At 48.5% G+C, this 26,824-nt stretch overlaps 1 protein-coding gene across 1 annotated transcript in view; it reads right to left on the bottom strand.

Annotated features, from left to right (window-relative positions):
- The window catches only part of GCN1 (GCN1 activator of EIF2AK4), a 54,008-nt gene extending 31,113 nt beyond the window's left edge, over positions 1-22,895 (bottom strand). The window contains exons 1-22 of the mRNA XM_029921615.1: positions 22,887-22,895; positions 21,852-21,954; positions 18,029-18,092; positions 17,389-17,520; positions 16,774-16,882; positions 13,146-13,244; positions 12,923-13,057; positions 11,976-12,044; positions 11,745-11,853; positions 11,226-11,300; positions 10,236-10,364; positions 9,673-9,723; positions 9,294-9,392; positions 8,900-9,073; positions 7,167-7,319; positions 5,788-5,880; positions 4,671-4,746; positions 4,367-4,526; positions 3,170-3,359; positions 2,947-3,071; positions 1,994-2,172; positions 1,610-1,703 (exon numbers count right to left, since the gene is read on the bottom strand). Of these exons, the coding sequence (XP_029777475.1) occupies positions 1,610-1,703; positions 1,994-2,172; positions 2,947-3,071; positions 3,170-3,359; positions 4,367-4,526; positions 4,671-4,746; positions 5,788-5,880; positions 7,167-7,319; positions 8,900-9,073; positions 9,294-9,392; positions 9,673-9,723; positions 10,236-10,364; positions 11,226-11,300; positions 11,745-11,853; positions 11,976-12,044; positions 12,923-13,057; positions 13,146-13,244; positions 16,774-16,882; positions 17,389-17,520; positions 18,029-18,092; positions 21,852-21,954; positions 22,887-22,895 (2,427 nt within the window). The remainder of the gene's footprint in view (positions 1-1,609; positions 1,704-1,993; positions 2,173-2,946; positions 3,072-3,169; positions 3,360-4,366; positions 4,527-4,670; positions 4,747-5,787; positions 5,881-7,166; positions 7,320-8,899; positions 9,074-9,293; positions 9,393-9,672; positions 9,724-10,235; positions 10,365-11,225; positions 11,301-11,744; positions 11,854-11,975; positions 12,045-12,922; positions 13,058-13,145; positions 13,245-16,773; positions 16,883-17,388; positions 17,521-18,028; positions 18,093-21,851; positions 21,955-22,886) is intronic.
- Positions 22,896-26,824: the final 3,929 nt, after the last annotated feature.

Below are 26,824 nucleotides of genomic sequence, written 5' to 3'. Positions count from 1 at the left end.
ACCTCCAGGGAACAGACCTTCCTCCCTACCACAGAGCAAGGGGCGAGATCTGCCCCACAATCAGCACCATGCCAGCCCTAAGTCTGTGATCTGGGCCTCCCCCACCTCCCACAAAGTCCACAGCCACCTGGTTTCCAGAGGATGGAGAGAGCGGTAGAGAAGTAATTTCTTACTGGATTCTCTATCAACAAGGCAAGGAGAGCCTTTAATATGTTGGATAAATGAAAAGTCCCTCAGTGAGCTCACAAGGGTACCCTAACCATGAAGCTTCAGATTCTAAACCTTAGCCTCCCTCCCACAGATGCCCTCCCCTAATATAAGCTGGAGCCTGGAAAAGGCCAAGAAAGCACTCATTCATTCAACAAGCATTTACTGAGCACCTCCACTGTGCCAGGTACTCCTCTAGATGCTGGGCATACTGCGGGGAAGATCAAGTCTCTGCCCTCACGAGGCTCACACTCCAGTGGGTGAAGACGAGCAATGAACATGAACAGGATGACTTGTGAGCAGAATGAAGGTTATAAATGAAGAAATCAAATACGATGCACAGTTAAGCGGGACGAGGGGTGGGGTCTGCTCTGGACTGGGTGGGGAGGGTGGTCACCTCTCTGAGAGGGGAACAAGGGAGCCCAATCTGGAAGAGGGTCCTGCTCTGCTCCTGTCAGAACAGGCTCTGGTAGCAAGCTGAATACACAATTCCACAAAGGCTACACAGGACCAGGGCCTATGTATGCTCTGAGGAGTAAAGATGGATACCAGTTTCTGGGAGGGGGGGTGACAGGCACAGAATCAGGCCACACCACTTAGTGGGAGTGTAAGACCCTCTCGGGTCAAGCTGACCCTAACGAAAAAATACCAACCACTGTTTCACTCTCCAACCTTTTTCTGCTAACACAATTAAGGGTTGGGAAATCGAGCTCTGGAAGTCCTAAGGTGTAACCCATAAGGAGTAACTTAAAGGCTAACTTGTTTTCTAAGATACTGTCGCTACATCCCACCTTTCACCTCTCGCTTCTGTGCACCTGCTTCACCTCCTCTTCGGACCTATGATTGGTCACTCTAAATTTCTAAGACAAAGAACTCTAAAATTGATAGGTCTCTGCCAAATCTTATGTTTGTGAGTCAAAATATGATTGACCACTATAGAATGCTATAAACTATGATTGGTTAACTAAATAATGACTTATTAATAACTATTTAACAACACTGAGCTCCTGCTCGGAGGCGCTCTTTCCTGAGGACTTGCCAACACTCGGGAGGGGCCTTTCGACCGAACTAAAATCAAATCGATTCACCTTCTGTTTGTGTCCATGGGTTTCACTCTCGGTGACTCGCTTCAGGAGGGAAAGGTCTAACAGGAGAAGGTAGGAACTGTCCCTCAGCAGACAGAGATTTTGTTTTCCCTGAGTTGGGAGTGGAGAAAGCTAAAGAAAAGCTAAGTAAAGAGTTGAGGGGGGGCGGTTTACCCGGGACTGGTGAGGGGTCAGAGGAGTGTGCCACGGGCCTCAGGATGACCCCGGGGAACGCTTTACACAAAGCAGGGAAAAGCGCCCGCCTGAGGCCACGGAGCTCAGCAGCCACCTCACGAGTCATGTTTCCCTGTACTCACCTCCTTGAGCTCCAGCTCAATGATCTGCTCCTTAAAGGAATAAGCTTTGTTCTCTCGCTTCATGTTGGCCTTCTTTATGCTGTCCTGCTGGGCACTGAAACATCAAAGCAGGTGATCCGCCAGCTCCAAAACAGCCACCAGGTCCTCCAGCCCCCCGCCAGCTGTGAAACCCCAGCTAGCCTTGAAGTTGTATGCACCAGGAAAGTACCAGAGACTTGAAATGCTCTTGTGTCTCAAGCCTAAGAACACGCCTGGAACAGAGCAGTACTTGTCCAACAAAGGAGTAAGTGATTTGATTCCTTACAACCCTATAACGGAGGCCTCTCTTTTTTCAGGTAAGAAAACGAAGGCTTGGAGCAACTGAGCCCATGAGTGGGGGCTCACCTCTGGATGATGGACTTGTCATACAGCTCCCCTGCAGGGGTCTGCATAATGGCAAACTCCTCCCGTGTCACCTGGCACAGTGCAGGGTTCTGCACGGAGGCAGTGATGGTGCTGATGAGCTGTGGGAGGACCCGGTCGGGGGACAGGACGGAGAGGGAGCCCATGGCATTCACAGAAGACTGTCAGACAAACAGAGACACGGTCAGGGTGCACTGAGGCCAGCACAAGACAGGGGTCCCGCCATGCCTAAACGTCCTGGCTACCGACTCTTCTTGCCACTGCCTGCTCTTTCGGAGCACTGCCCACCAGCGCAGACAGTCGGAGTGTGTGCCTGCCTTCCCAGCAAGCATTTCCCACTTGGTCTGGGACCACCCTGACTGGGTGACACACTCCTCTACTCTCGATCTTCGTGGTGCAGGTGGAGCTGCCCCTACCTTTTCCAGAGACCAAAAGGAGAGGCTCAGAAACAAGCATAGGAACCAAATCAGGTCAATAAGGGACAGTGAGACCCCATACCAGTTTAAATGACTGGAAAACATAAGCTTTTCCCAGTTGGGCTGATGGGGATGAACTCTAAGCCTGGAAGTGTGTCACCGACCCCGCTACCAAGGAGGAGGGGACTGTTGGAGAATGAAGCCCCCATCATGGAGAGCAGAGACAAGACACAGATGGAAGAGATGGAGAGATGGACAGAGTAAGAGACACACCACTACAGTGTCCTGAAGATAATATCTGAGTCTCCATGGCCAACATCATGCAGAGCCAGTCACATCCTGTGACTCAGCAGTTAGAAGAGGTAGGAAGCTCTCTCTTGTGCTAAAACCACGTTTGCATTTTCTGTCACTTACAATCCAAGGGTCCAAGGACACATTTCACCACACCTGCACCTCTCTCATTGAATCCTCCCCCTGACACTCTGACCTGAGGCCAGAACTAGTCCATATGCCAATCACCTGGTTCAGGGGACTCTGCGTGGTGATCCTAGGGATGATCTCATCCAAGTGCCTGGTGATAAAGGCTTCCAGGTCAATCTTCATCCTGGCGAGGAGCGCTGGCCAGAGTCCAGACTGCACTGCCACTGAAGGGAAGGGGAGCAATCTGACGCCTTCTGCCCGGCCTACCCTCATCCAGCCCAACACAGTCCCTGCCCCTCCCACACTTGCCCCAGGCACAGACCTAAGGATGGGTGATGGGAGATGATCAGCATCTCCTGGGCCAGCTGTTCAGTGTTGGTGATGTCACCCTCCAGTCCTGGCACCCCAGAGATGACACAGAGAGCTTCCTGCAGAACCCTTGGAGGTACATAGGCCTTGCCTGTCTCAGTCACCTCCCCAGCATCAGCCACCAGAGCCTCTAAGGGTAGCACCTACAAGGAAACAACTCATGAGCCCCACAGCTCAGCGCCCTGTGCAGACCTGGCACACAAGAGACAAAGACGCCAGGATCACAGCTGCCTGTCACACATGGTGTTCTCTGGGGTTCCCACTAGAGTGGAGATATGCCCAGCTCCCTGAAAGGGACCTGTGGGCTGTGAGATGAGCCTGGAAGGAGGAAGCACAGGGACTCTGCACCTAAAAAGCCCATGGGGAGAAAGGCAGCCACAGAAATTGGTCCAGGAGACCCAGCAAGAGATCACAAGTCTGTCACTGGCCCGCATCCCTCAAGTGGGATTAGGGAGGGAGAGACCCAGAGCACAAAGAGCACTGAAGGGGACCTGGTGTATGGGGTCTACTCCCACTTCTAACCCTCACTGATGGGGGATGCTGGGCAAGTCATGTCAGCTGCTGAAACCCTGCACACTTCATAAAATAAGGATATTTAGCTTGCCTTTTTTTTTTTTTTTAGAAAGAGAGAGAATGAATGAGAATGCATGAGCAAGGGCGGGGGAAGGGAGAGAGAATCTTAAGCAGGCTCCATGCTCAGCGCAGAGCCCAACGTGGGGCTTGATCCCATGGCCCTGGAATCATGACATGATCTGAGCTGAGCTCAAGGGTCAGATGCTCAAGTGACTGAGCCACACAAGTGCCCCACAGCCTACCTGCCTCGTATCAGCAGTGTGAAAAAAGCAAAAGAGAGAAATGGGTTGCAAATGCTCTGAAAATTATAAAGTGCTTTTAAAAAGAAAGTGTTATGCCATTACACAATAATAAAAAGACTTGTCACAATCCTGACAAGAAAAGCATCTCTGAAAAGAAAAAGGAAATACACGAAGTAAGATGTTATCAGGGCTTTGAGGGTAGGGGAGAGGATTCTGGGATCACACAAGTGTCTCCGTGAGAACATCCCAGGAAGACACCAGCGAACTCCCATGTTATAACCAGGGTGGCCTAAGTGGGTCCGTGAGCCCCGGTTCCGGGCCCCAGCTGCCCTCACCTTGTGAGAACTGAGGACAGCCTTCAGCTCCTCCAGGAGTCCAAACGCCAGCTTAAAGCCCCCGAGAGAGGAGAGCAGCTTCCGGACTGTGTGCTGGGCCTGTCTGCGCACGCGCCAGGTGCGGCTCAGGAGCACGGCCGCCAGAGCCCGATGGTACTGTCTGCGAGCACAAGGACGCAGCGCCCTGAGGAGGCGGATGCGGGCTCTCCGCAGCAGCGCACCTGCCCAGCGCACTTGCAGTCCTCAGGCCCCTGCGCGGTCTGCCCCGGTGGCCCGAGGGGAAAGGGAAACAAGCCTCACGTACTGAACTTTGTTGCCTGTGAGTCTGTGTGGGTGGTCAAGGAAAAGTCTCTCTGTCAGATGCAGCACAGTGCACAGGGCTGGGAGGGGAGACAAACAGCGAAAGTCTTTTTAAAATACAGAATGCATCCAGAAAGAACTGAAAAGACCTGGAAAATGAACACCAAAATGTAAATGTGATCATCACTGAATCTGAAGTTCCTTTTTTGCTGACAACATACAGATGTATTTTGGACTGATAAAAACATAACGTTTCATCTAATTAAAAATTACTATGCAGTTCTAAAAAACAGGATGAGGACACTCACATACGGAAGTAGAATGATTGCCAAGTCTACGAAGCACAATGTGCATGGCGGGCATGCTACCATTTGTGTAAAAAAGGGAAGACATTTGCTGGTAGAAGTATAAGACATCAGGGATACACCGAGCCTAGTGTAACTGGTTCTCCCCGGTCAGGGACACTGGGTGGCCAGAGGTCAGAGCAGGGGTATGATTTTCAACGCAGGCTCTCTTGGATCTTTTCTTTTTGAATTATGGGACTGTATTTCCTGTACAAGAACTAATTTTTTTTTAATCAGGAAGTGACTAACAGTTTCAGCTCGTTAATAATTGGATGTTGTGATTTGTGAATCAAGACTTTTCAAGTCACTGATTAGCAGCAGACACCCCTAAGGCAACCTAGAATTTTAAACCTACATTTAAAGATCAACTGTTCTTTCTCTGTCGGGAGAGAAACCAGTAGTTTTGTGTCTCCTGGTGGGGGGTGCAGCCAGCCACACTCCACCGGAGCTTCTCAGCTGCCTTGTAATACAGGAAAACCTCCGAGACAGCACCAATTACCCAATCAGCTATAATTACACCCAATATCGCAGCCCCGCAACCATTAGCGCTCTGTCTCCACAAATCTACCAACTCCCCTAGTCCCCAGCCTTCTAGCCCCACAGGGGTGCGCTCATTCCCACGGCGGCTGACAGCCCAGCTGCTGACCACGGCACTCTGGTCTAGGTTCTCCCTTAGCTGACTGGTTGAGACAACAGGCAGTCAGGGAAGGGTCCTCTTTGAAGACCCGCCAGAGAGACTGGGGCCCAACCTCAAGGAAATCCAACTAAGTCACTCACCATCCTCTGAAGCCATGAGCAGGAATTTCTCAGAAGTGAAAATCTGCTTCTTCTCATCTACAATGAGCTGCCAGAAACCACTCAGCTTGGCCTCTGCAAGAAAGCAAAGGTCACTCCATCTGCCAGGAGCAGACCCCTCCATCCTGAAGCTGCTGGGGCCAGCTGTGTGGACAGACCCTCCTCTGCAGCAGGCAGCAATGCTCCCCCAGCACAGATGGGTCACATCCAGCCTCACTGCCCACCCCCGCCCCATCCTGAGAATGAACCAGTCCTTCTGGTGTCACCGCCTAGGTGAAAACCATCTGCTGCCTCCAGGAGCCAGGCAAACATCTCCCACATGAAGTCCCCGATACTCCAGGTGCCAGAATGAAATAGTTGATGTTCATGCATCGTGCCTTCCCTGGCTGAGGCTGATCTGAACTCACACCCTTCCAGCTGGTGAAAACCTTCCTTCAGGACCCTAGTCTGAAGGCTCCTTCGTGAAGCCTTTCCTGACAGCCAGCACCTAAACTAAAAGGAATCCCTTCTTCAAAACTGCGACATTTTGCCTTAAACAATGGACATACTTTTGCATCTCCTCTCTCACTAGAGTAAAGCAGCTTAAAATTTGCAGAAGCGCGGCCATGTTCATCTTTGCCTTCCTGCCAAGGCAGCATGGGGCTCTGGCATTCACACCGACGGCACCCAGTGGTATAGGAGAAGAGCTGAACTCCACTTCTAACCACAGGAGTAAGTTCACATATGTCTGCAGGCAGAGTAGGACATGCACTAAAGCAAGCATGGAATACCAGGGAGCCACAAAAAGAAAGAAAAGGCTCTTTTGGTTGTACCAATTTGGAATCTTCTCCAAAGTGTGTTCAGTATGTGATACGGCATATGTCTACGTATGTACACACATACAGAAAACGTTAGAGGAGCCTGGGTGGCTCAGTCGGTTCAGCGTCTGACTTCAGCTCAGGTCAGATCTCACAGTGTGTGGGTGCTGAGCCTGGAGCCTGCTTCGGATTCTGCGTCTGCCTCTCTGTCTGCTCTGTCAGAGCTCACAAATCTCTCTTTCTCACACTCTCAAAAAATAAAACAAACAGACAAACAAGCCCCACTATATTAAACCCAAGTCAATCTGGACATTATATACAAACCCTGTCCCAGAGCACTGGAGCAAAAGTGCAAAGGAGGACAGTGACAAGAGTTGCTGGCTGTATTCCCATCTCCCAGTGTGACCCTGAGGCTCATCCCTGCAGATGACAAGGAGCCTGTGGCTGCCCCAGTGTGGTGGTGACCAAGCTTATCCTGTGAAATCCTAAACATCAAGACACTCGTCCCAAGGACTGGGACTGAGGCCTCATCTGTCACCATCCTGAACAAGCCGGGACCCTTACCAGCCTGCGAGTCAGCCACTGAAAGCTTCGAGAGCAGCAAGGCTGCAGCGACCCCTTCAGCGACTGTGGGAACCTGAGTGCTCTGGGAGGCTGCCTTCTCCACTGTCTGGACGAGCAAAGGCAGCAAGTCCAGGGCCTGCAATAGTGTGTCACCTGTGGAGAGAGGACCAGCACTTTACAAAACAGCTTGTCACGGGTGACAAGATTACTCAAGGAGTTATCCACGCAGGTCTGAACTGGCTAAGGCCCTTCAGTGACCTCGTCAAATGCTGTGAAGTAGGTGAACTAGAAGCAAACTCAACAACCACAACGTTATAGCTAGAAGGATCCTTACAAATCCAACAGTCCCGTTATCCACTTGGTGGGCAAGAAAAGAGACAGAGAGAGATTAAGTAAGTTCCCAAGGCCACATAGCTGGTTGCACAAGAGCCAGGGACAATCTCAAACCCAGCAATTTCTTTCTGGGGCTCTTTCCCCATACTGGGCAAGCTCATGACCCAAATTCCAAAACAGCACCAATCTACTGACCTATGAACTAAACCCACTTAATTAAAATTTAAAAAAAAGTTTTTTTTAAGTAGAATTCTGTTAAAGCTATAGCTAAACCAATGTTTTCTTAACTATTGAAGTGGTATATAAGAACATTTTACAATGAAATACAGACTTCATTTGGATGAGGTCATGGATTTGAATCCAAAAACATATTTATTTTATTTTAGCCCCCCCCAAAACATGTTTATTTTAAAGGCTTATTTTGTATTATGTGTATTTTAAAAGCAGCAAGTAGAAACAGCTCAAGCTGAAGAGACTAGTTTAAACCAAGTCTCTGCTACCTAGAACTCAATCTAAAATTAAGACTGATCAATGCAGCAAAACTGTAAACTGACATAGACAGTACAGGCCCTGTAGAGAAGGGACACCCTTCTGTGGAATCTCCTAGACATTTCTTTAAACACAAGTCATCACAAGTGTAAGTTTAAAAAAAAAAAAAAAAAAAAGAAAGAAAAAGAAAGAAAGAAAAGAAATACAAGCCTAGGGGTGCCTGGGTGACCCAGTTGGTTGAGCATCCCACTCCTGAATTCGGCTCAGATCATGATCCTAGGGTCATGGGATTGAGCCCTATGTTGGGCTCTGCATGGAGTGGGGAGCCTACTTAAGATTCTTTCTCTCTCATCCCCTCTGTCCCTCTCCCCAACTCACACTCTCTCTCTCTCTCTCAAAATTACAAAGAAAAAAAATTAAAAGAAGTACAAGCCTATACAAGATGTAATAATTAACACTAGAGATTTCTACCTTGGAGATCAAGCTCCCATGCAGACAGGAATGTTTGCCCCCGCTTTGCCTGGGAAAGAGGAAGATTCCCATGCCCAAATGACAGGTTTGTCAGCCCTAAAGAAAGGGCAGTGCTTGGTTTCTAGTAAGTCCAACATAAAGTATCTACAAAGTTGGACTTTTTTAATCAGCCCACTCACAATCCCTTGCCCATGATTTCATATAACGTAGCGACAAGTTCTAGTCCTGGGTCCTCTCTGAATAAAGCTTTGTAAGCTGAAGGTGTGATATGGGGGACAAGCCAGAGTCTGTTGTGAAGGCTGGGCACTGATCCAGGCTTTGTGGATGATTAAGCCCGAGGCTCCCTGAGACTCAGAGAAGTAAGCTGGACTGAATGGGAAAGCTGGGGACGGTGACAATGTCCAGAAGACTTGGTCACCCCTGCAAAGTAGGCATCTCACCTCGGAAGCAGGCCAGCATGCACTGCAGGTAGGCATGCCTCACTGCAGAGGTGGAGGTTTTAAGGCTGAAGGCTTTCTTGAACCATTCAGTGAGCTTCTTGGGTACTTCCGTGGTGAACCGGTTACACCAGAGCGCCAGGACGGAGACAGCATGCACTAAGGTGCCTTCGTGAACTAGGGCAAGAAGCAGAAGGCCGGTCAGTTCAGCATCTCAGGCCCACGTCCAATCACTGCCACCAGCGCCCAAAACAAGCAAAGGTTCAAGGGAGGGAGGGAGCAGTGATGCTCCAAGGGAGGCCTGCCTTCAGAAGGCTTTCATGGCAGGCAGCTCTGGCTGCGAAAACCAGAGTCGAGAGTGGATCCAGACTGCATCCTTACCATGCTGCACAGTTACCTTCTTGCTGGAGGAACGGGATGAACAGCTCAGCCACGGTCCCATTCAGGACTTGACTAGAAGGCCCAGACACCACGTGATGACTGACACTCCCAATCCCTGGAAGGCAGGGGATTTCCTGCTCAGCACAAAACCACAAACACAGGAGTCTTCGTGCCGCTGCCCACTTCCCTAGTGGCCATGCCTCTCCTCTGGCCATCAGTACCCTTCCCTCAACCCCCCTCCAGATGACCTGCCTTTTAGGGAAGCCAGGCCTCCTTCCCGCTGGACCCAAACAAGTCCCACCTGCCACACAGGCAGGCAGCAGAATCCTGGGAGCCAGGCTGGATGTCCAGGACTACCAGAGTCCAGATCCAATGACAGACGTGCCTTACTATACCTGAGAGGACGCTGATCTTCTGGGCTACAACTGTCAGTTTTCCCTCCGAGCCTGAGAGGAAAGAGGGCAAAGATTCAAACTCCACGTCTGCCACGTTTCCCATGGGGGTGATTAATGTGGTCATATGTGTGACACCAAGAGACAGTTTCTGATTGAGAAGCAGACTTTCTATTGTGAAGCTGGGTTTATAACATTTACTAGACTTTTCTCCTGAATAGAACAGTAGTTATGTTCTTAACAGAAAACTTGAGAAACAAAAAATATAAAGAAAAGCATTTAAAACTCACCCACATGCCCACTACCCGAGGACATTATGAACATTCTGGGTATTTCCCTCTAGTGTTTCCCTTTATGCATACAATAACATCTACGCTTAAAAAATAGAAATCATCCCCATCTACACTGATCTGTGCACGCTTCTGTTCACTCCCCATATTTGCATTCTGCTGCGAGCCTTCCCCTGGCCACAGAGCCTTGACAGAAGCAGACTCAGAGCCCCGAGTCCCAGGCAGGTCCCAGCACCCACACCTCAGCCATCCCCACGGCCAGGAAGGCTTCCTCACCACCAAGGATAGCAAACAGGTGCCTCGTCAGGGCTTCTATCGCCGAAGAGTCGCTGCACTGGCGAGCCAGGTTCCGCAGTGCCAGCACAGCCTCATCCATCAGGCGGGGGCTGTTGGACTTCAGCTGACCTGGACACGGAGAGCTGCGCTCAGAGACTGCCAAGAGCTGAGCATCCAGGCTTTCGCCTTTGTCTTTCCATGTTCCTCAATCTTTCATCCTAGCTGGGTGTTCTCATTATAAAGAATCTCAGGGCACCTGGGTGGCTCAACGGGTTCAGTGTCCGACTTTGGCTCAGATCATGATCTCACAGTTTGTTAGTTGGAGCCCCGCATCGGGCTCTGTGCGGACAGCTCGGAGTCTGGAGCCTGCTTTGGATTCTGTGTCTCCCTCTCTCTGCCCCTCCCCTGCTCACATCCTCTCTCTCTCCCTCAAATAAACAAACATTTAAAAAAAGTATTAAGGGGCGCCAGGGTGGCTCAGTCGGTTAAGCCTCCGACTTCGGCTCAGGTCAGATCTCACGTTGGTGGGTTCGAGCCCCGCGTCAGGCTCTGTGCTGACAGCTAGCTCAGGGCCTGGAGCCTGCTTCCAGTTCTGTGCCTCCTTCTCTCTCTGCCCCTCCCCCTCTCATGTTCTGTCTCTCTCTGTATCAAAAATAAATAAAACATTAAAACAATTTTGAAAAATAAAATAAAATAAAAATAAATAAAAAAAGTATTAAGAAACAAATTACGCAAATGTAGTCTTTCTTCCTTTCTTCCTTCCTTCCTAAGATTTTAGTTTTAATTAATCACTACACTCAATGTGGGGATCAAACTCACAACCCCAAGATTAGGAATGCCAGACTCTACTGACTGAGCCAGCCAGGCACCTCAAATGCAACTTATTTCTAGGCCAAGCAGCCCCTGCCCTTTTTTCCTAAAATAATTGGGAAAATACATCCAAGACCCCAAGTGCCATCCTAGGGGCCAGAGAGGGGTTGGGATACTCACTAGCCAGGCCTTTCACGATGTCCAGGGCATACTGGCTGAGATCAAGAGTCACTGACGCCAGCAGACTGGAGATTGCTAAGGGGGACAGAAAATGCGCACCGTGTCTGTGTCAGGTATAAATGCCCACTTCGCCCTCCTCCCCAGCCAAGGAGCCAAGCAAGCACTCTTCATCTCTATATGGTCACGTAGGTGGTTACACCTTTGCCCCTACAGTTTCAAGTGCCACCTCCACACCAAGTTCAAACTATCTGGAGCAGAGGTTCTTCACCCAAATGGTTTCCAGGAGGTTCTCAGACCTCTAAAATTGTTTGCAGTATCCCAAGCCGATATACTTTTGTACATCCTTTCAGCGAGTGAGCCCATGACTTATCAAAAGGGCCCCTACTCTCTTTCCCAAGGTCCCGATGTGGTAAACAGTGAACACATCCTTCACCCCACCCCCACTTCTGCTGCCAGGTATCAGAGATGCAGCTCCTCAGGCAACCCAGCTCCTTCCCATCCTATCTGACAGCAACCTACTTTCAATAACATTCTCTGGACTTCTCAGTAAGGACTTCTGTATGGTAGGCAGTATCAGATCCTTGAATTCCGAGTGAGACATGTATCGGAGTAGAGGGGCACAGCTATCCTACAAACAGAAAGGAGTCAGGCACCCAGACTTCATGGGAACAGACCAAGAATAAAGGACAGTTCTGAATCAGAATTTAGATGGGATTCAGCTTGTCCAGATAAGATCCATCTCTCACTCACCAACAGATACTTCTGAGGCTTCACTTTGCTCATCAGGATGTTCTTCATATAAAAATCCAATAGGGCACTCTAGGGAGTACAAAGACTGGTCAGACCATCGTTCTGAGTATCTCATCACTGGCCTAAAAGATTCCTTTTGTGGGAGTGCCTCTAAAAATTACAAATCCATAAAGAACAAAATACATACAAAAGTACATGAACAAATAAGTAAAATACAAATCAGTGCCCAAATTTCAGCACTGGAGTGGAGGGCCCACTGATCATACCACTCATCATTTTAAAACCTTCCACGGCTTTCCAGAGCTGCTAGGATCCACTTCAAAGTCCTTGGCCTGGCTCCCAGGCTGCCTGCTGGCCTATGGCTACCACTCATTCCTCTCCAACCCCACTGGCTTCCTCTGCCTGGCTTTCTCTGCCCAAAATACCCCTCCTCACCCCCTGACCTTCATAAAACCTACTTATTCTTTAAGTTTCTTCAACAGAGCTGTACCCGTGACCCATGGCCTCTGTCAGGTGCCCCAGTATAGAGTATTACTGCTTCCTGCCCTTTTCCCTTTTCCTTTGTAGCTCTTATCATGATATAATTAGACGACCTATCTGTCTAATGGCAGACTCCTCACACTGTGTTCCCCAGAGGCAGAGATCACAGCTCCCTGGATCACTGCTGCAACCCCAACAGCGGGCCCAGTGCTTGGCACATAGCGACTGCTTCGTTCTGGGAAACTAAATCATTACATAAACAGACAAATTATCATCCCAATCACAGTGCCAGGATTCACCCTAAGCCAGAGCTGGAGGACAAATTTTCCCAGCTCCACAAACTTTATAGGTCAGGGAGAAAGAACAGGGTCTCATATGAGAAAACCAACAAGCTTCAGAGGAGGCCAGGAGCTGGGGCCACCAGGACCAAGTAAGTTCCCCTCCTCACTTCCGGCGAGTCCACCTGCCTTGTGCCGATTGACCACATCCATCTCCTTGTGGCTCGTGCAAAACTGCACCAGCAGCCCCAGCATGCCTGCATAGTTCTGGTTGGGTTCCAGGCTGAGAATGGCTGACAAGTACTGCTCCACCAGCCCGGGGTTCTGAAGAGGAAAGGATAAAGCAGGTGGATCACATGGTGGGGAGCATGGCACAGAAGCAATGCCCACCACCCACTAGGCCTCCCGTCACCTCCTTCCACAGCTTGCTGAGCTTCTTCACAGCACCATCGACAGCGTGCCTGTGGGAGCCACCCAGCACCTCCAGCAGGAGCAGGCACTGCACCTCCACCTGTCAGGACCGGGACAGGTTCGAGTCAGGACATGAAATGCGAGTGGGGGTCCCGTGACCTTTACTGCCTGCCTAAGACCTTCATCAGGCCTGCTCAACTCCACCCAGATCCTCTTCCCTCCACCCCCCCACACTGGCCCCGTCCCAGAATTACATCTGTTCACTCGAACATGCCATTTAATAAATATCTGACCATGTAGAAGTCAATGAAAACACACAGAGAGAGACAGACATGGTCCCTGCGTTCATGCACTTTAGCATCCAGAGAGAGAAAAAGATACTACAAAATAAACACACAGATGAATGTGGTTCCAGTGGGGTAAGTGTCATGCAGGAAATGGATAAACATCCTGTTTTGTATCTGCCTTGACTTTTCCTTCATTAATTCCACAAATACTTACTCAACATTGACTAAAGGGCAGATACTATGCTGGGCACTTTAGATACGGAAGTGAAGACTGACAGAATGATCTCAGACTGTGGAGCTCACTGTCCAACTCAGAGTGAAACATGTAACAGGTGCTCAACTAAAAAAACCTCAGAGACATTATGTGCCACAAACATCCAAGGTCACTGGTGAGCAGTCTGAATTGCTACCCTGACAAAAAGAATGTGCTTAGGAAGTCTGCTGTGCTCCTACAGCACATGCACAAAATGACAGATGCGTGAGGTTCTTCAACGGCCTACTGGTGGTCATTTTTGTCGTCTACCGTCTCTTAGTATTAGAAAACAGTAAATGACAGTCACCAACAGGGGATTAGTTATATATACCGCAGTACCTCCACTCAGAGCATCAGTAAACAGTCATCAAGAATGAGAAATTCTTGGGGCACGTGGGTGGCTCAGTCGGTTAACCCTCCGACTTCGGCTCAGGTCAGATCTCATATTCGTGGGTTCGAGCCCCGCATCAGGCTCTGTGCTGACAGTTAGCTCAGAGCCTAGAGCCTGCTTCCAGTTCTGTCTCCTTCTCTCTCTGCCCCTCCCCCCTCTATGCTCTGTCTCTCTCTGTATCAAAAATAAATAAAACATTAAAAAAAATTAAAAAAAAAAAAAGAATGAGAAATTCTTGGGTGGTTCAGTTGGTTGAGCATCAGATTCTTTTGATTTTGGCTCAGGTCATGATAACATGGTTTGTGGGTCCAAGCCCCACCTCAGGCTCCATGCTGTCAGCGTGGAGCCTGCTTGGGATTCTCTCTCCCTCTTTCTCTCCCTCCCCAACTTGCACACACTCCCTCGCTCTCTCTCTCTCAAAATAAATAAATAAACATTTAAAAAAAGAAACAGAAGGGTACCTGGGTGGTTCATTCCGTTAAGCATCCAACTTTGGGTCAGGTCATGATCTTGTGTGGTTCTGGAGTTCGAGCCCTGCGTGAAGCTCTGTGCTAACAGTCCAGAGCCTGGAGCCTACTTTGGATTCTATGTCTCCCTCTCTCTCTGCCCCTCACCGGCTTAGCTCTCTCTCCAAAATAAATAAACATTTTTAGTAAACAAGTAAATAGGAAAAAAACTCTTTATATGCTACACTGGAACAAATTCTAAATCTGTTTAAAGGGAAAAAAAGGTGAAAGAAAAAAGTATGTTCGGTATGCTATTATGTAAGAAACCCTGTTCAGCAGTCTACACAGAGGATGTATCTACACACGTAAGGAATTAGTAACAGATGAACCCAGAGGGGTAGAGAGGGAAACTGGTATAGTCTTCTATGCCTGTGGAACTTAACAAAAAATTGTTTTATTACAATAGCTGTTTAAGCTTGCTGACACCACATTCAGGACTATAACTGCTCTTCCCTTGCCTGAGAATGTTCTAAGCTCTGATCTGGGCATGATCTGTTCCTTCATACCCTTCAGGTCTCTGCTCAGGTGAGGCCTCCTTTGAGGCCTCCTCCCACTGTCCCCCTGCACCACACTCTTTTCTTCTTCCTACCTGCCTTTCTGCTGTATGACCTTCGTCCTATCATCTCTTAGCGGACCTGTGTGGGATCTACCTTCTCCACAGAGTGTAAACTCCATGAGGACAAGGTCCTCTTTCCTGTTCCCAGCTCTTACCTCAGCTCCTAGAAAAACTGAATGAACTACGATCTGTGTGCATGGTTGACACTGGCAACGAGTAAAGGAAACACCCAGATTCGAGACACTGGAAAAATAAACACGGTCTCATGCTCCTGATGGGTTCTGTCCCATGAAGACAGCACTCCAGGGTCGACCCCTGCCACTCGCTAACACTCAAGTATACTTACCTACCTGGGATAATAAGAAATCACTGGAGGTAAGCCAATGAGGGAGCCCATGATGAAGCATCTTATAAAGATGATTTTTGCAGCAATGAAACCCACACTCCAATTCCACTATCAGGTCAGATTTCAGTGTTCTTATCCTTCAGGCAGTCACTGAGGGCCACTCCACAGTCATCCCCAGAGGACTGCTGGGTAAGCTCCCAGGGGTGAGCTCATCAATGTGTCTTACCAGCAGGCTGCTTCAGGAAAAGGTGCTACAGTGTTCTAATCTCACTCATTTACCTGCACAGCCCTCCGTAACTTTCCAAGTCCTTCCACACCTCATCCTGAGCCCCTCTTCATGACAACTCATGGAGGTTTTTTGCAGAAATGGGAAACAGACTCAGAGGTTACATACACGGCCAAATGTCATAAGTGAGCATCAGAGCCATACCTCGGGTTCCTTTTCTTTTCTTTTTTTTTTAAAGTTTATCTATTTTGAGACACAGAGAGAATGTGTGCAAGTGAGCGAGCAGCACGAGCAAGGGAGGGACAGAGAGAGAGGGAGAAAGAGAATCACAAGCAGGTTCCACACTGTCAGCACACAGAGCCCAACACAGGGCTTGAACCCATGAACCATAAGATCATGACCTGAACAGAAAAGTTAAGAGCTGGATGCTTAATCACCTGAGCTACCCAGATGCCCCTAGGGCTCCTTTTCAACAAACCCGTAAGACCATTCCTCTTGCCCTCCATTAAGTATATCTAGATATTCAAAAGAACCTCCCAATCTGGCCTATTAGGCCATCTCTGGTTAGCAGAGAAAGGCAAGGTAAGAAAGGTGGAAGAAGCAGGCACAGAACAGAAGAGTGAATTAAAAGATCAAAACACATAGCAAGAATTCTGTTCCATTAGCCAGCTCAACACTAAAATCCAAACATATGGAAAGGAATGATTAGCCAGAAAAAAAAGTACTAATTTACACTGCTGCATTTTCTAATTTACTTGCTTTCTCTCTGTCTTCCCTGCTCTGGCCTGTCATGTCTTCCCCGTATGCCAGGAAGGCAGGAATTGCTCACCAGAGTATTCCCAGAGCCTAGCACCATGCCTGGGAGAAGCTCAATATATGTGATAAATAGATGGATGTTATTATGTCACACTCATGTCCATCCACCAGCGTCACACACTCGGGACAATTCAGAGTGCCTGGTCACCAGCACCGAGAAGAGCACCTGGCCAAGGATGGTGCTTAAACAAGTCCCAACTCTGTGCAGAGAGCTGACCATCACTACTCCAAAGACCCATGAAACCTACCAGTTTGCTCCAGAGGTCTCCCTGACGCTTGGCTCTCGAGGGAAAGGCAATGCGCACCAGCAGGCAGGTCCAGGACAGGGCCAGCAGGGCAGCAGAGCCGCTACTCTTACTGCAGGGGGGAGGGGAGGGAAGGATGAGTGCAGAGCGGCAGCCTCCACCTGGAGGACAAATGCTGACCACGAGGCCCGGACTGGCATATAGGACCCTCCCTTGACCTACAGCTGCAGAAAACTTGAAACTGCTTCCTCATAAATCATCTATAACATCTCAGGTCAAGAAATGCTGGCCTCAGTAGCCAAACCCCCACCTCTCAGCCCTCAACAACTATAAAAACAAAAAGATGGTTTCCCCTATTTAAATAGCGTCCAGTGGGCATTTGGTTTCCCTTCAAAACGCCCTTGCTTCTGCTGGCTTCCCAGCCCTGCTCCTCAGGAAAGCAGTCTGTCCACTGAGCCTGACATCCTGGCTCCTCCCTCCACGTAGCAGGCCGGCTGCTGGGCCAGAGCTTCTGAGAGGAGAGAGGCGTACTCACACCTGCTCAGTGAGGGTCGTCTGCGCCAGCTTCTCCCAAACAGGCCCCGCCAAGCCCTTGTAGGCCGCACATTTGTCTCTTACCTGGGGACACCAGATTTGGAGCCAATGCCTGAAGACTGCAGAGAGTGCAGAAGGTTCTTCGCAGTAGCTTCTGGCTGAGCCTCAGCCAGCTGCTGGATGGCAGCGTGCAGGGCCCTGCGAGAGGCCGCATCTCTAGGGGGAGGAACAGAGTGGAAAGGTGAACGCAGGGGCAGGGCCAAGGTGGCCTGGGCCAAGCGCTGGTCTTTCTCAGGAAAATGGGATTGTACTATGTTCTAATGGATCACAGATGAGGGGATTAGGAAATAACTAGAGAAATCTACCTCCTCCTGAAATTCTGGAAGCAGCTGGTAAGAGCAAATGAGCCATCGGAGCTGTAAGGACAACACTGACATTTATGGACCACTTCCTATGGACCTCAAGCTAGGCCAAGCGCTTTTATACATGTGACTGTTTACGGCATACGGACTCATGACGTGGTAGGCACTGTTCCCGGAGCTTTACGCTTACTAATCATCACCTACGAGGTAAATAATAGCACAGCCCCCATTCTGCAGATGAGGAAAACGGAGGCATGGGGAGGCTACGGTGACACTGCCCCAAAGCCCGGCCTCTGACTGCTGTCCTGTACCACCTCTCTGTGCAAAGGGCTGGAGGCACGGGATCTTCAATAGGGACTCACCTGTACCGGTGCAGAGTCAAGCAGAATAATTTGCAGAGACCTTTCACTGCTCCCTCTGGCAGATCTGAAAGCAAAGATCACACACAGATGAATCAGTAAAAACTACTTCATGAGCCCCTGCTTGAGCCAGGCATTGGACATGATTTCTACTCACTGGACACTTGCCCTAAGTTGGAGACAGAATTCCCTGGAGGAAACAATAGCAAAATCGGATTCCAGGAAAACGCCTGGTACCGAAAGGCTGCATTAAATGCATTAAATTAATGAAACTAAGACAATGCTGGTGGCCTCAAAATCTAACATGCTGGCAAGTGGCACTTCTGGGGCGCTGGGACTATTCTGCTTTTCAACCTGGGTGCTTGGTTACACAGATGAGTCAAGTTTGTGAAGATTCAGCGGGATGTTCGCTTATGACATGTGAACTCTTCTCTATGTATCTTCTAATGAATGGTTTTTAAAAATAGGACAAAATTTGAGGCGCCTGGGTGGCTCAATCAGTTAAGTGTTTGACCTTGGCTCAGATCATGCTCATGAGTTCAAGCCCCGCACTGGGCTTGTTGCTGTCAGTTTGGAGCCTGCTTAGGATATATTCATTCTCTCTCTCTCTCTCTCTCTCTCTCTCTCTCTCTCTCTCTCCCCTCTCCCACCTTAGGCGCACACGTGCTCTCTCTCAAAGTATGTAAATAAACTTCAAAAAGTTAAATAGATAAATAGCTAAATAAAAATAGAACAAAATTAAAGTATTCTGAGGGATCAGAAAAGGGCAGAGCCGCTCTAACTAGAGTGGCTTCCAAAGGATACACAAGCTTGGCCTAACAGATTCATAGGCTACAGAAAAATGGAAAGAAAGGGATGTAAATGCTGAGTGGTGTTAACAACACGAGCAAAAGCGCAGGGGCCAGAACGCATGATGCCATCCGGACACATGAAGAAGGAGAAGAGGAGGAGGAATGACACCACCCAGGACTTAGTTAGCACTCACAAGGTGCCAGGCCCTGCTCCAAGCACTGACACACAGTAACTCATTTGATCCCTGTAAGATACTTATATTACTGAGATCACTAAGATAAAGAAATGTCAGGGGCTCCCAGGGGGCTCAGTCAGTTAAGCTTCTGACTCTTGATTTCAGCTTAGGTCCTGATCTCAGGGTTCGTGTGATCAAGGCCAGTGTCAGCCTCTGTGCTGACAGTGTGGAGCCTACTTGGGACTCTCTCTCTCTCCCTCTCTGTCCCTCCCCGATTCATGCACGTGTGCACACTCTCTTTCTCTCTCAAAATAAACTTTAAAAAAAAAGATAAACATCAGTCAGAAAAAGACAAATATCATATGATTTCACTTGTGAAATTTAAGAAATGAAACAGATGAACATGGGGAGGAAAAAAAGAGAGATACACCATAAAACAGATCTTCACTATTGAGAACAAACTGAGGATGACCAGAGGGGAGGTGGGCAAAGATGGGTAAACAGGTGATGGGAGTAAGGAGACACCTGTAAGTGATGAGCACTGGTATTGTATATAAGTGATGAATCACTAAATTTTACATCTGAAATGAAACACTGTATGTTAACTGGAATTTAAATAAAAACTAACAACTAAAAAAACATCCGCAGGCCAGCCAAGTGAAAGAGAAACTTTGGTTGTAACAACAGGGGTCAGTAATGAAAAACCAACCCAGGGCCGCTTCTGCATGCCAGGCTGCAGCGTGCAGACGAAAGGGAGAGGGAAGGACTGGGGATGTAAGCCGCCGTGGACGGCGGACGCCAGCGGGAGGCACCAACAGCCAGGGGCTGGCACAGCACTTCGTACTTCAGGTACCAAAATGAGGGGGGCAGATGGAGGCGGGGCAGGGACCTCGTCTCCCCAGGACCCTTAAACACTGTACTGGTCCTCTGGACTTGGGGCAATTTCAGTGCCCAAGGGAAAGAATGACTAGGGCCAGAAACAGCTCATGGCCGGGAGCTAATGTACGCTGGGTGCTTACCAGAGCCAGGCCCAGTGTTAAGGACTGTCCATACATGTTCACCTTTACTCCTCACATGAACCCGGTGAGGGAGGCACTACTGCATCTCCACACTCAAAGCAAGGAAACAGACTCACACAAGTTAAGTAATTTAAACCAGGTCACACGGCCTGAAAGTGGCAGAGCCTTGGCCAAAATACAGAGCCTGTCTGACCCGAGCCGAGCCCATCATCACGGACTGCTAGACTACAGGCTCGTGACTCGAACGAGTAAGCACGGTAGACACTCCGCCAGGGAGTCTCTGGATGCAACACACGAAGGCAGGACCGAGGAGGGCTTCAGATAGGCCTCAGGGCCCCCTGAGCTGAGCCACGCTGACCATCTGCTACCAGCACTAGACAGCCTCGAGATAGCTTTCAACTCCCCGCCTGGCAGAAAATACCTCTCCCCACCTTTGGTTAAGTCACTTGGTTATCTGCTACCCTAACAAGTGGAGCAGCTAGAATGGTTACCGCTACCCAATGGCTCCACGTTAGACTCGGATAATTAGAAAATTGAGAACTAATGATTTCTTGAGGAGTAAGCAACTTCTCACCATCAGCTTGTACATTAAAGGTGACTAAACATCTTACAAGTATTACTGACCCTGAACAGAACCCCAGGGTGGCTGAAGAGTAAAACCACCCTGCAAAGGTCCCGAGTAGTTCACGAACTTCACCCAAACACGGCAAACGCCTTACTCCATCAAACGGGGAAAGTGCAGTCTTCAGCAATTATGGAGCAGGAGGCTCAGCCACTATGGCTGGGAAGGTGGGTACAGCTGGCACCTTGTCAAATGGCAGCCTGTGCTAACTACAAGCCTCTTGAGAAAAGTGACTGGGAAGACTTCTGAAGGTGCCATAAAACTCATACATTAAAGTGTTAACTGGGAGGAGAATCTCTTAGAAGCTCACAAACAGGAATACATGTAATCTACACGCAGCTTTAACAAGCTTGGGTAGGTCACCAGGCGGCACTAGATCAGAGGCAGCAAATGAACGCGCGGCTGAAGCAGGCTCCTCACTAACAAGAAGTGAAAGCTGAGGGGAAGGGAGACCCAGTTCTACACAGCTGTGATTCTCAGACTCCAGCGAATGCAGGAATCACCTAGAGGGCTTATTAATACACAGATGCTGGGCTCCACTCCCCACCCACATCCCCACATGGTTTCTGAACCTGAGTTTCTGGGACAGAGCTGAGAATCTGTATCTCAAACAAGTTCTGACGTGTTGCTGATGCTGCTGGTCCAGGGACCACACTTTGAGAACTAAGGCTATACAGTGAAAACACAACAAAACGTAACTTAAAAGCTAATAAGGATTTATTGAATGAAAGAAAACTTTTTTTTAAATCTCAGTATAGTTAACATACAGTGTTATATGAAAGCAAACTTGTCTTTAGGTGGGTTGCAGGGAAAGCCCTCAGTTATGGTACAGAATCAGGATAACTATACGTGCTCAGTATTTCCCCAAATGTGTTCCCAAGACCCTGAACTGGTTCTGGGCAAAAAAGAGGTGCAAGGAAAACACTGGATAAATGAAAGCTTAATACAGTTAAAGAATCTCCCAGAGGGAAGCAGAAAATGTCATCAATCACGTTACCATCTTGCTGACTTCCATGGAACACAGACCGGTGCCCCAGGTCATAAAGAAAATGTTTTTGCACCTAGTAAGTTGCTTAAGACTTGTTTATGACAAGTAAATACGGCAAGTGAAGGCTGAAGATGCTGCGAGGCGGAAAAAGCAGCCATGGTTCTAAACAGAGAGCACAGTTTACTTCGAAATGGAATCATCTCTCGGTCACATGGATGGAAAATAAATACCTTTCCCAGCAACACATTTCCCCAGTTCACCGAGGATTTCTCTCCGTTCCTTCACACTGGCTGTTGTCACCTTCCCGGCAAAACGCTTAAGTGTCTCAGAAACCTGTAAAGACCAAGCCCACAGAGAAAATTTCAGCAAACTACAAAACAATGAGTGTGTGTGTGTGTGTGTGTGTGTGTGTGTGTATGTGTGCGCGTGCTGGAGAAGGAAGTGCAGAACTCAGTGAAGTTCTAACCCAAGGTTTCTTAACCTCCACACAGCTGACATTTGGAGCTGGATAATTCTTTGCCGCAGGGCCATCTATGTGCTCTGTAGGATTCTGAATGTCATGGTTGCCCTCCCCCCGAAATTCCAATAACAGCATTCTACTCCTCCTGCCTCAGTTGACAATCCAAATTGTCTCCATTGTCAACTGTCTCCTGGTGGGCAAAATCACCCTCCAGTTGACACGTACTGCTGTAACCCAGTCAACTAGTCAATACTGATATCTTACTTAAATTCAGACAGGGGCGCCTGGATGGCTCAGTCAGTTGAGCGTCCTACTTCAGCTCTTGTCATGATCTCGCGGTTTGAGAGTTCGAGCCCCACATCAGGCTCCGTGCTGACAGCTCATAGCCCGGAGCCTGCTTAGGATCTGTGTCTCCCTCTCTCTCTGCCCCTCCCCAACTTATGCACGCATGTGAGCACACACGTGCTCTCTCTCTCTCAAAAATAAACATTAAGAAATAAATAAAAAGAAATAAATTTAGACAGAAAGAGGCAAGGCAAAAAGCCAAATCTTCAGGACAGAAAATATCATTTCACAATTACATAAAATCTAGCGAGGGCCCACCACATACCAGTGTGTTCCCTTTATATCAGCTCCTGTTAACCACTCATGGGGAATGTCAGTATCCTGGCAGGTCATTAGCGGAGCATAAGCACAGTGGCTGAAGGGTGGAAGGTAGAGACTGAATCCCAGCTCTGCCGCTTGCCAGCGGTGGAAACTCTGGCACCTACCTCGTAGGACTGGTAGACTAAAGGAGAGAGCCTACGTAGAACATTTCCGCTCCTCTCCGCACAAGGTCAGCTACTACTGGCAACAAGCCTTCAGGGCAGACATCAGTATTTCCACCTTACAAGTGAGGAAGGAGCAGACTCCCAGAGGGGAAGCCATTGCTCAGACGGGAGAAGAGAGCCACCGCACCTGCGTTTTTGAAACTAAACCTGAAACCAATAGGTCTATAAACCACTGCTAACCAGTTCTTAGCTTTCAGCCACCATCCGTGTTAGCACAGCTGCATCCTCTGCACTGGGTGGGGCTGTGTGCAAATATTCCTGAAAATCTGCTCCTGAGCAGTATTCTCCAAGCTGGAGAACAGACAAGTCATGGATCCATGAGCACTAGGAAGGGCCACAGTAAGACCCAAGTAACTGACATTCGGGAACCCTCATCTCTTCCTTCTCAGGTGATTTCAGTGACAGGCCAGATCTTACTAGTAAAATACACACAGAAGGGTACACAGAGGCCTTAAATACCTAGAGACCTTACCGGTAAAACACACAGAAAAGGGTACATAGAGAAACAAAATAACGTTACGTTTTTTTCTATTTAAACCCCTGATACAATTCTACCGGCAATGAGTAAACCCATGCCAAAACCCTGTCTTCCATGTGATTGTTTTAATAGTCTTTTGTTTTTTATAGTCATACATACAGATAATTAAAGAGTCAAAGTCATGTCAACCATACTGGAAAAAGGAAAAAAAAAAAAAAAGGTCAAAGCCAAAGAGTTGTGGGAAGTCTGCTAGAAAAACCAGGCCCTTGCCTTCACTCCCCAAGAGCACCATCTTTCGCTAATTCCGGCTCGTGATTTTGGCAGTTATCTCCATAATCTCTAAATGACCTGCTTGTACTACTGCTTGAGCTTTCCGTTTTATTGCCTTTTACAGTAGCTCTCTTTCTCCAACCTCGCCACACACCCTCCCCACTTCCCCAGCCTAATTCCTCAGCTTCATAATATTGGCCAGCTCAGGTATCTGTGTTCACATTCAGCCTCCACTTAATACACTATGTTCACATCCTACACAGCTTTATTAAACCTGGAGTTAAGTGCCCTTTCCCACCTCACCTCAGTCTGCCTTGTTTTATCTGTCCTAACTGGCAATTCAACCCCAAACTTTTTGCCACTTTTCGGCTTCTTTGGGCAGATCAGGTATCCTAGCAAAGTCTGTCTTCCTGAAGAAGTCTCTCTCAGAACTTGATGACCTGCCCCAATGTGGCTGTTGCTCCTCTATACCTGAGATGCAGTGTATCACCCTGAAAATGTACTCTTTCTTGTGGTTAGACGGCACACGCCCTCCATTCTGTGAAGTCCTTGCACATCTGAAAACGTTTTAGCTTCACACTTGACTTAAGTTTGTTTGGATACAGAATACTAGGTTGAAATCATTTTCCTTCAGAATACTGAAGGCATTTCTCCCTGAGCTCCAGCCTTCAGTGCTGCTATAAAGTCCAATGCCCTTCTGATGTTTGATCCTTTGTGTGAGACTGGACTTTTCCCTCTGCAAATTTCCAGGATCCTCTCTTTGTGTCCAAGGTTCTAAAATTTCACACCAGTGTCCTGTGTTGTTAGTCTATTTTCATCCACTGCGCTGAGCATTTTTGATCTGGAAACACACCCTCCAGTTTAGGGCAAGTTTCTTGAATTACTCTGTGCATGATTTCCTCGGATACTGAACCTCCTACTCCATTCCTCACAGTGATCCTGTTTTACACTCTCCAGAGGAAAAAAGTCCAGGCTTTGGCCAAGGTTGAGAAGGACAGCTGGGGATCTGACTGCATCTGAAAAAAGCTTTCAACCAATCCCAATTTCAGCCCTCCTGCTCTCACTCTCACCTCCAGAGGTTAGAGGACCCTACCAGCTCCCATCTGTCAAGAGAGACTGCCGTGTGAATCAGGTTGCTTCACCGCTTTCCCAACTGTTAGCTTAGGATTCATTTTCTTTGGGTCTGCTAAATCCTTCCCATTCATCACTGTGACTTTCTAAAAGTTTGCTGTTGTTGCCTGTTCCCCATTCTCCCAATCCTTGTGGGATTACTTTTTTATTTTTTAAATGTTTTATTTTTAAGAGAGAAAGAGACAGAGACAGTGTGAGCAGGGGAGGGTTAGAGAGAGAGGAGGACACAGAATCAGAAGCAGGCTCCAGGCTCTGAGCTGGCTGTCAGCACAGAGCCTGATTCAGGGCTCGAACCCATGAACCACGTGATCGTGACTTGAGCCGAAGCCCCAGGTTCAACCAACTGAGCCACCCAGGCACCCCTGGGATTACTTTTTAAAGACCTTTTAACAGTTTAAGGGGCACCTAGGAGGCTCAGTCGTTTGAGCATCCAACTACGGCTCAGGTCATGATCTCACAGTTTGTGAGTTCAAACCCCACATGGGGCTCACTGCTATCAGCGCAGAGCCTGCTTTGACTCCTCTGACCCTCTCTTTCTTTCTTTCTCCGCCCCACCCTGCTCACACTCTCTCAAAAATAAACATTTAATAAATAAATAAAACCATTTACTAGTTTTAGAAAGGGTTGAGGGGACAACAAAAACAGGCGCATAAACACAACCCACTCTCTACCTAGAATTCCCACACAGCTGTCTTTTCAGGGCATACTAAATTCTCAACTTAGTTCCTCGCACAAATATGAACGAACTTTCTAGGTTCAAAGCTCTTCTTTCTCTTGATCAGAAAATGAACGTTGCCCATTCGATACCCCATCAGAAAACTGAAGAAGTGCCCACCAAGATATTTCAGAGAAGTCTTTTGTTGGTGTGACCAGATGAAAACGGCTGCAAAGTTCACAGGCGTCTCTCGAGTGGCACTGTCCAACAGAACTTTCTGTGACGATGGAAACTGTTCTTCTGCACGGCCCAGCACAGTGGCCACCAGCCACTCACACGCTGAAATGTGGCTAGTGCACCTCGAGAACTAAAATTTTTATTGCATTTACTTTTAACGAACTTAACTAGCCATTAAATACCCACATGTCTAGGGGCTCAATACTGAACAACACAGCTCTGGAGATATTTCTGAAATTGAGTATTAATGCTAAATATTCAGCATGTGTCCCCTAATCTCTTCCAAAATACCCAGCAGACTAAGCTTTTCTTTCAAGGATTCAGAATAACACAACCTGAAACTAATTATCAGCCCCTTGCACAAGAGATTCTCAATACACCACTTGCCAGGGTTCACGGGAAGTGCTCTCACTGTCTGGCCTCAGGGCCTCCAAATCGAAATCAATTAGTCTCCTCTCCCTAGAGATCTAAGTAAGCCAAGCTGTCCTTTGGACACCTGTTTCTTTTTCCCATATTACTGCCTTTTTCACCCTAAAACATAACTACAAACGAGGCTAAGAGGGAGGAAAAGTTTTCCCCAAGTCCTTCCCTGAACTACAAAGTACTCACAGGTGACAACACACAACGGTGGCAAGGCTCTTCCAAGGTAGTAATAGTTCTTACTTTCGACCCTGGACCTGATAGCAACAGCCAACATACAAGGTGCCCTACTTTATCTGACTGAATCCTCACAAGAAGCCAACACCGTACGTATTACTTTAGTCCCATTTTATAAACGAAAAGGCTGAGACCTGGTGGAGTTAAGTAACTTGCCCAGCGTCTCCGCGCAGTCAACGAGCTCGGACTCAAATTCGGATCTGTAGAAAGCCAAAGGCTATGCTCGAAGCCCCTGCACATAGTAAGTGCTCAAGAAACGTCTGCTGAACGTAAAGTTTAAGGAGGAGTCTGCGTTGGCCAGGGGCTCACTGCGGGAGGGCTCCGGGAAATGCAGCAAAGACTAGTAAGGGGGAACTTCTGCAACTCCGGGCTCGGGGAGGGCCCCGCCGGACGGCCGCTGCCGAAGCCCAGGCCGAGCCCCGGACTCCTCCTGCCCGGGGTCGGTCTGCGCCGCGCGGGCCGGGCCGGACCCGGAGCCGCGAGGG

Source organism: Suricata suricatta, chromosome 14 (genome assembly GCF_006229205.1).
Source record: "Suricata suricatta isolate VVHF042 chromosome 14, meerkat_22Aug2017_6uvM2_HiC, whole genome shotgun sequence".
In the NCBI taxonomy this organism is placed as follows: Eukaryota; Metazoa; Chordata; class Mammalia; order Carnivora; family Herpestidae; genus Suricata; species Suricata suricatta.
Note: the sequence above shows the minus strand (reverse complement) of the source record. Positions and strands in the feature narration are given on the sequence as shown.